Consider the following 8491-nt stretch of genomic DNA (forward strand, 5'->3'; position numbering starts at 1 on the left):
CAAAGAAGACCAAAGTTCCCCGGTAAGAATGTTTAAGAGAGAAAAATGACCTGATATTTTTCTTTTTAAAAATAAACAAATAAACAAACAAATAAATAAATAGAAGAACATATGACCCACAAATGCCAAATATTTAAACAACTAATGGCACTGCTAGATCTCTACCTAATAACAAAAGATGAAATAATTCTGCTCTCAGATCCCCTTGAAGACACCTGTGAACTGAATTAGAACTAGAGATACATTGTAGCTGTTCATCAAGACAAAGGGACAGATTTAAGGTTCTCCAGGAAACTTTAATTTCATCAGATCATAATTATGATTGCTGAACTTACTCCTAACCAGATTTTGTCTGTATCTTCTTATCCTTTTCTGGAAGAGAAATATCACACAAGAAATCGTTTCATAAAATAAAATTTACTAGGGATTGATTTAGTCAAACAAGCCTTTCTCTACACACTTGGAAGCTCCACAAAATGCAACTCCACCCTCTCACAATCTTTCTCTTTTTCTTCCAATATTTCTCAGTGTTTCTAAACTGTTAGAATTTCAAGATGATCTAAGAAAAAACTACAGCAATTGGAGAGGACTATCTAGATTAGAGCACATTATTTAATTATAATTTTCTTATTATCTAATGCTATTCTTGGGAGAGAACAATTTTTTTAAGAATAATTTATAAAGAACTTCCTTGGTCTTCAGCTCTATTGAATATTACAGACTGCTTAGAAAAAGACAGGCTTTCACCTCAAAAATGCCAACATGTCCTCTGCCTCCACTTCCGTTCCACAGCATCTGTAGGGACTTACCAAGGAGGATAAGCAGTAGTGTAGAGTCAGAAGAATAGATCCTTTTTCAACATCCCTGGTGCTCAGCATTTTTTCTTCCCAAATATTACAGCTACTCTTATTCTGGGAACTACTGCCACTACCTGCTTTGTGGACACTCGCCAAAGTCTGACCACAGGCTGGAAAAGTCACAAGCACTTTCAGTTGACGGATCAATAGTGGAACGTGATAATCTCTTTATAGGAAAAGGGTAGATCGAGCCTCCTGTCAATAACTGTGGGATTGTCTGCCTTCGTACTTCTCTACTCGAAGACCTTGGCCACACCTTCTTGTTTTTCAAGACCAAGTAAATATTAACTCTCCCCTTTATCCAGTCTACTGTCAGCTCTAGAAGAAAACCAGCAGGCTATAAGTACAAAATACTTATCCTTACATCAATAGCAAGAAAAGGGCCAGACTTCTTGTTTTCCATTTAACAGGAATTATCAGAGAGGTCTTGGTACAGAAAGAATGTTTCCTTGGCAATATTTTCCACAACAAACATAGCTCCTTTTTTCCCCTTTTCAGAAAATGATAAAGAAATTGGATTCAATCCAGTCCCTTCAGTCAAGCCTCAATTGCTCCATCATGCTACCAGTTCCCACTAGTGACAATGATGGAGTGACACCTGTTACGAGATGATTTTCTGCTATTCTGACACTTCCAATTCTACTTTAATTACCTTTCGGCTCTTTAATCAGCATAAGAATCTGTACTGCAAGGACATTTCATGTCTAGGTAATTACACTGAAGGGAAACAAATATGTGCATGTTACTGTCTGAGTTTTAATTTCTCTTTTTAATCATTGTTTTTACTTTTTACTTAGAGTTGATTTATATTCATACCTTACAATAGTTTCTCAAAGTGATATGTAACCTGACTTGAGTTCAGATCATTTACTTCAGAAGTTCGATTGGCACAAACACATATCATAGTTTATTTGGCTTGACTGTTATAATTCATTTATGGGAACAGAAGTCATAGTATCTTAGATAAAATAACCAATTATTCTAGTCCCATCTACCATTTCAGATCAAGTTTATCTATGCAAACATAAAAAGATACATACTTCTTAAAATAGTTAGGCTAATTTACCTGAGCTTGTACCTCTCTTCCATCCCCTGCTTTTATGTTCTCACGGCTTCGTATCTTTAGCACAAATTATTTTGGCCTTGTGTAATTTAGAATGATATACCACCCCCCCACACCCACCCACACACTTCACAAAACCCACAAAGGGTATGTCTGTTCCAGCTGGTAAGCATGGATGAAAGCCAGTCTTGAGGCCACATCTCATTCCGGTTCAGGGAGTGCCCACTGAGCCCAGGCAGAAACCAAGGCCGAGCTCCAGAGACCAGCAGTGCCTGAGGTTTATATCCTCCCAAATCCGTGCTGACGTCTGCCACGCGGATTGGGCACAGGCAGGGCCAAGGGAGCTACACGCTTGTGTTCAGCTCTTCCCCGTCACAGCCGGGACAGTCTGGACCCAAGGTTCAGACAACACGCAAGCCTAGAAAGAGAAATGAGTAAAACTCATTTTGGCCAACTCACTCGTAAACTCAAGTCTTCACCTCAAGTGTAGAAGTACCGGATACGAGTAGCTTTAGATCCCTTCTTATCCCAAGGAAAAAGGCAAAGTTTTCAGCTACCACAGCTCATACACAACAGGTAACATGCCTTAAAGTAGTGACAGTTCATTATGGTTTGAACCCTAAAGCTGTAATTTGCCAATAAATCCAGATAGCATTTTTGAAAGTGTGCCTTCTCCTCAGTGCTGATGTACCTCAGATGCTTCTGAGAAAGGAACCCTTGCAAAGGTGATTGAATAATCATCTCCCTAAGAAACTGTTTCCTGAGGCACTGAGAGCTTGTGCCCCAAATGTTGTGTTTCTAACCCTTCCATAGTCATGCTCATTTGGGCTTTTAGAACTTCTAAAATTCTCAAAGTCTCATTCTGCAACTATCAAACCCTTTTGGAAGGAAGCAGAGTTAGCAAAGGCAAGGGCAACATTCAAGCAGAGACAGTGTCCTGCTCAGGCAAAGTATTCCAAGTACTCCCCTGCTTTGGTTTGGCCTCCGTGACCTCAGATTTTGCCATTTTCTGCCATCCCCACAAGCTGTCAAGCACTGAACAAGAGGGCATCACTGGTGGCCCACACACAAAATGCTGGAGACATGTTCTTAATTTCTAGTTCTTGATTAGAGCAGGTACGAATATATTATATGCACCACATCAAAGTGCTACACAGACAAGACTTGAGCAGATAATTTTCTTCTTGAAATATGCGTGCTATGCCTCTTCTGCTAGCACTGGTATCCAGCGATAGAAAGCTTGGGGGATCCCCGCAAGAGAATCTGGAAGACAGACTCAAAAGCATCTAACAAAGTAATGGAAACAAAGAGTCCCTAATCAAACAACCTCCATTGCACATCAAGGATGTGGGGGAACAACAACCTCAGCAGGAGATGCCGAGGAAAAAGACTTTCAAATTCTGAATGAGACCACATTCATTGATGGTGGAAAGTAGACAGAAGCAAGGATGAGACAAAAAGACATATTATTTTTCTGTGGTACCACATGCACCTCCAGTAACAGTGACAGTAGCCATACTTTAAATGCACTGCTCCCTCTGGGTGTGTGCAGTAATCCATAATTAATATAATTTTTCCCTCCTGTTGTTATACTACACAGACTTATGATCACGCTCCTGGACATTTCTGCCTAATCTGCATTTAAACTGGATCTCCTCTTGCTTGTCTTGCTCACCTTTTGTGCCCTTCCCAATCCTTCTTCCTGTAAAACTGTTCACACGAGGGAAAAAGGCATGCTTTGAAAACAAAAGCATATGATGTAGCCAGTTCTTGCCACCCTTGTCCATCCTCTGTGAGTTGCTCCCACTCTCAGCTGTGTATCTTTTCTCACACTGCTTCCTTACTCCCTTCTGCTCGTGTACCAGTCAACACCTTCCACTCCCATCCCTCTTCAAGACTCGCTCTTGCTGTCCAGCCTTCACATGCTTTTGTCCTACTGATGATGTCTACCCCTCCCTTCTCATCCCACCACATTTTTAAATATCAAAACCCATGAATTTTGCTTGTGCTTCTTGTACTTCTGTTGGCTTACCATGTTCTCTGCTTCACCTCTCTCTTTTTTCTACTGTTTCCACATTCTCTGTTTGTCTAATTTACTCCATGAGTTATTTCAAGGCAGAAACCATTTCTCTAAAGCATATTGAAAGTTAAGATAATGTATATATATGGTGAAGGATGGCTTCACAATAGCTTTCTCTGCTGTTCCCTCTAAAAATTTACAAGCTTTACGACCGCTTGTACTTCCATGCTCAATAAACAGTCCATCATAGACTCGGCCATCTCCCTATCACAGGATAGATACTTTCCTTTGTCTCTCTACCCCCTTCCCTCTCCCTCATCTCCATCTACTTTTACCTACAAATGATTTCAGACTGTTATGACTGTGCAAAAGAAAAGCATTCATACCCCACAGAAGAGGAATTCCATGAAAGAGAAGGTGTCCTTAATTTTTCCTTGACCTCATTCAATCCTCAATAAGCCTTCTTGAAACAATTTTATCTTTACCCACTTCACTCAAAGAGAATTTAAGAAACCGGGAGCAGCATATGGCCTATGAGACTCATAGGAGTTGTGAGGAATCGTCCCAAACAAGCATATTTTATCACGTGAAGGAACAGCAAGCTGAAAGGCTTACCAACAGAAAGATATCCCTGTCAATTAAAAGCCCGGGCATACAAATCCAAACCAATGCACTGAGCAGTATCTCTTGTTAAGTCTGTGTACCTCTCACCGAAATCCTCAGCGCGTGGTCAGTTATGATTAAATTGCAACCCCTGTGGCTGCCACACGTGTGACCGGACCGTATCTCACACCAGACATTCAACCGGACTGAAACTGAAACTGAAGATGCCCACGCACAGTGTGTGTCTCTGGAGAGTACCGGCGGATTAGGAGCTCATGAACTAACTACATTTTGTACTTACCTTTACACTCGGGATGCTTCGTAATCCTCCGTAGTTCACAGCCTTTATTAAGGACAGGACCATCTTACAGCCTGAGCAGAGAAGCAAGCATCACCCCACCCTACTCACGGGCAGTCAGTGAGCATCAGAAATGTTACAGAAGATGACTACAGGTACCGCTGGGAATAATGTAACATCTCTAAAACATCAGCCTAAGATTCTCTTTTCCAGAAAGAAACACCAACTTGTTTTTTACCCCTCTCTGGGTAAAACGGAGCTATTCCATTTTCCTGGCTTAGCAAAGTACAGATTGACAGATGAACAAACACATACAACTCCACATCATCCATTAACTCCAGATATGTCTTAATTCTCTGTTTCCTGCTGTAATCACTTCATTATATGTTCTTCCCTTGGCCAGGGATGATGCAATTATATCATAATTTAACAAAAGACTGAACCGCAATGCATGTGCCAAAGGGGCAGAATCAAGGCTGAAAAAGCTGTCTTAATTTTCATGTTGTCTGCCTGTGTCCTCCCCCTTGCAATGTTCTTCCACTACAGCAAACTCCTTCTTAAGCAGTATATTCTGGAGGAATAAAGGAGAGGAGTTCAGCATTTCCTAAAAATTTAACAAAAAATAAAGGTAGCTACATAATCTCGTGAGGATAAAATGTTACAAGCTCAGGAACTGTCCCAAAAAGTGTAAGAAACTGTTCCAGGGCAGCAGATCAAGCTGATGCAAATATTGAAATGACAAAATAACAGAGGAGAAAAGAATTTTTCTTCTCCGAGTACGGAAAGTAATTTAGAGAGTCCAAATGTCTGAAGAAAAAGTAGTAATAGTGTTCTTAAGTTTAACTTTCAGTATAAATAGCAATGTACGTGGTAGCAGTCCACTGGGAAAGGTGCTAATGCCAACATCTGGCCCCATGCGTAAATATAGGAAACTCATCTTTTGCAGGGAGTAGCTTATCCAGTAAAAGTTAATGAAGCTATGCAGAGGTAAGTGAGGGGAAAATCTGTCCCGGATATTATGTGTTGATATTAGTTCTTCCAAAATTAAATGTTGAGAACTGAAACGCTGCAGTTTTGCATGAAACAGTTAACAGAATCCGACTACTGCATTTTTAAATGAAATTTTCCTTCCATATTTTTGTAGTTACACTAAAAGCAGCGCCTGCCGCACGTACATATATAGCACATATATTTGCTTCTGCCTATTTTTAGTAGAACCGAATCTGTCTGAATGTCTTCGATATAGCATACAGTTTTCTAATTGCAGGTTGGAAAGCCCTCTTTCCGTGATGGTTTCTAAATAATGGTATCCGTGTGTTCCACATTATCTTAGAAACTTCCTCATATATTTCCTCAGCCTTCCATATTTAATCTCACTGATTTATGCACATGCCGTGGTCTAATGACCCACATGTCTCTGATGGGTAAGCCGCTAACGCCAGCGACACATTAACCTATTAACCTCTCTTTAAAAATAACCATGATATTCATACAAATAGAATGAAAAAGTCAGGCAGCAGTAAAACAGTAGCATTGTGGTATCGCACACCGACGCGGTGTATGTCTAAGCCGGGTAAAATGAAGAACAAACGAGCATATCCAGAGTGAACAGCAGTTAGATTTATTGTATTGCCAAATCATTTTGCCACAGTTTGCTGGCCTGCGAATTTGATAGCCTGCTTTAGAGCATTATCCGTATTATAAAATGTAATCGGGAGGAAGATCGCTATTCCATTCCCTCATTTCTTGAAAGCTGTTATACAGTTTGGGGACCCTATCCTGGAAGGAACCGAGAGCTCCTTCCAACATGGAAATTGCCTTCCAAATCCCACTGAAGACAATGGGAGCAGGGGGCTCTGTGCACAGGGCGAGGAACATTCATCACCTTGGAGAAGGCACTTTGCGTGGCTCTCGCTGGCGATCCTCGCAGCGGAATAAGCCTATCATTTTAAAAAAGCAGTAGGAGGCATAGACCGCAATTTTTTCAGGGAGAAAATAAAAAATAAATGACCTTTTCTAAATATTAGTTTCAGAAGAAAAACAGGTCTTTCTAACAGACTGTAAACTTTATATTGGATATCTTTACTTTGCTCTACTTTAAAACCACCGTATCCCCCAAGATAGAAGAAAAACGCGCTGCTGTCACGCCGAACCAATTCGCCCACGCCGAAAGTGTACTACACCAGCATACGCTCATGCATAGGATGGGCAGGCACAAGAAAGCGTCCTCCTGTCACGCACCCAAAGCAGGAAAATAAGAAAGAAAAAGAAAAATCCCTCAACCCCTCATTCTGCGCACACCGCGGAGCATTTTGCCCTCCTGCACCTCACCCAGCGCCCACCTACCCAGCAGCCGGCAGAAGGACGGACGGAGAGACACCCCCACCCCCACCCCCCTTCCCCGGGTTTGGGCTGCAAATCCCCCTTCCCCGGAACAGCGTGACACCGAAGCAGCAGCCCGTGGGAGCGCCCACGGGGGTCGCGCTACCGGTTGCCCACCCGGGGCGGCCGGCGCGCACCTGCCGGCACGGCAGCCTCGGCGGCGGAGGGGGGGGGGGGGGGGGGGGGGGGGCACGACGAAAGCCGAGAGACGGCGGCAAACTCCTTCCCTTTGGCTGGAAGGGGGGCCGGGGGGGACTCCCCTCGATCCCCCGGAGAAGCCCCCGGGGCCGGGGCGGCCGCCGTTCCTTTGTTTTCCACCGGAGCGGGGGGGGGGGGGCCGCGCTCAGCTCTCTTCCACGTGTACGCGTGGGCTGCCCCCACGCAGGGCGCGGGGGGGGGGGGGGAGGGGACTGTGGAAGGTAAGGGGGGGGTGCGTGAACCGGCGGGGCATTACCTGAGCAGTTGATGCCTTTCCCCTTGCCGCCGCCCTGGCACTCGGAGCCGGGCAGGGGGTGGGAGGCGCGGCCGGCGGGCAGCGCGGAGAGGGCGAGCACCAGGAGGGCCGAGGTGTAGCAGAGAGCCAGCGGGGGTCCCGCTCGCAGGAGGGGCCGGGCGGCGGCCGGGCTCTCTCCCAGCATGGCGAGGGGGGGCCGAAAAGCAGCGGGATGGCGGCGGCGGCAGGCCCGCAGCATCAACCGGAGCCCGCGGCGGCGCCGCCCGGGCGGGACCGTCCTTTCTCCGCCGCGCCCGAGCACACCTTCAGCATCCCCGCCGCGGCGGGCCGCGCAGACCCGCCGCCTCCCTCTTCCTCCTCCTCCTCCTCCTCTTCCTCCGCCTCCTCCTCCTCCTCCTCCTCCTCCTCCTCCTCCGCCGCCCGGTCGCCGGCAGGGCTGGCCCCGGCGGTGCGGCGGCCGCCTCCGCGCTTGGCCGCCGGCGGGGCCGCCTCGCCCCGGCCGCCCTCCTTTGTGCGCGGCGCCCGGCAGCGCCGCCGCTCCGCCTTGCAACAAAGGGAGCGGAGCCCGGGCGGCTGCTGCTGCTGCTGCTGCTGCTGCTCCTGCTGCCGCCGCCGCCGCCGCGGAGGAGGAGGAGGAGGAGGAGGAGGAGGAGGAAGCACACGTGATGGCAGCCCCCTCCCCCGGGACCGGAGGGGAGGTGAGGGGGCTTCTCTTCGCTCGGCGGGCAGGGCGGGAGGAGGCGGCGGCGGCGGCGGCCCGCCCCCGCCGAGGAGGGCGGGGGACGGACGGACGGACGGACGGACACGACACGAC

The 8491-nt window shown here is 46.5% G+C and overlaps 1 protein-coding gene across 1 annotated transcript in view; it reads right to left on the reverse strand.

Moving 5' to 3' along the window:
- Positions 1-8055, reverse strand: part of TMEFF1 (transmembrane protein with EGF like and two follistatin like domains 1) — a 125431-nt gene extending 117376 nt beyond the window's left edge. The window contains exon 1 of the mRNA XM_049830115.1: positions 7678-8055. Within this exon, the coding sequence (XP_049686072.1) occupies positions 7678-7915 (238 nt within the window). The 5' untranslated portion in view covers positions 7916-8055. The remainder of the gene's footprint in view (positions 1-7677) is intronic.
- Positions 8056-8491: the final 436 nt, after the last annotated feature.

Source organism: Accipiter gentilis, chromosome 27, assembly GCF_929443795.1.
Source record: "Accipiter gentilis chromosome 27, bAccGen1.1, whole genome shotgun sequence".
In the NCBI taxonomy this organism is placed as follows: domain Eukaryota; kingdom Metazoa; phylum Chordata; class Aves; order Accipitriformes; family Accipitridae; genus Astur; species Astur gentilis.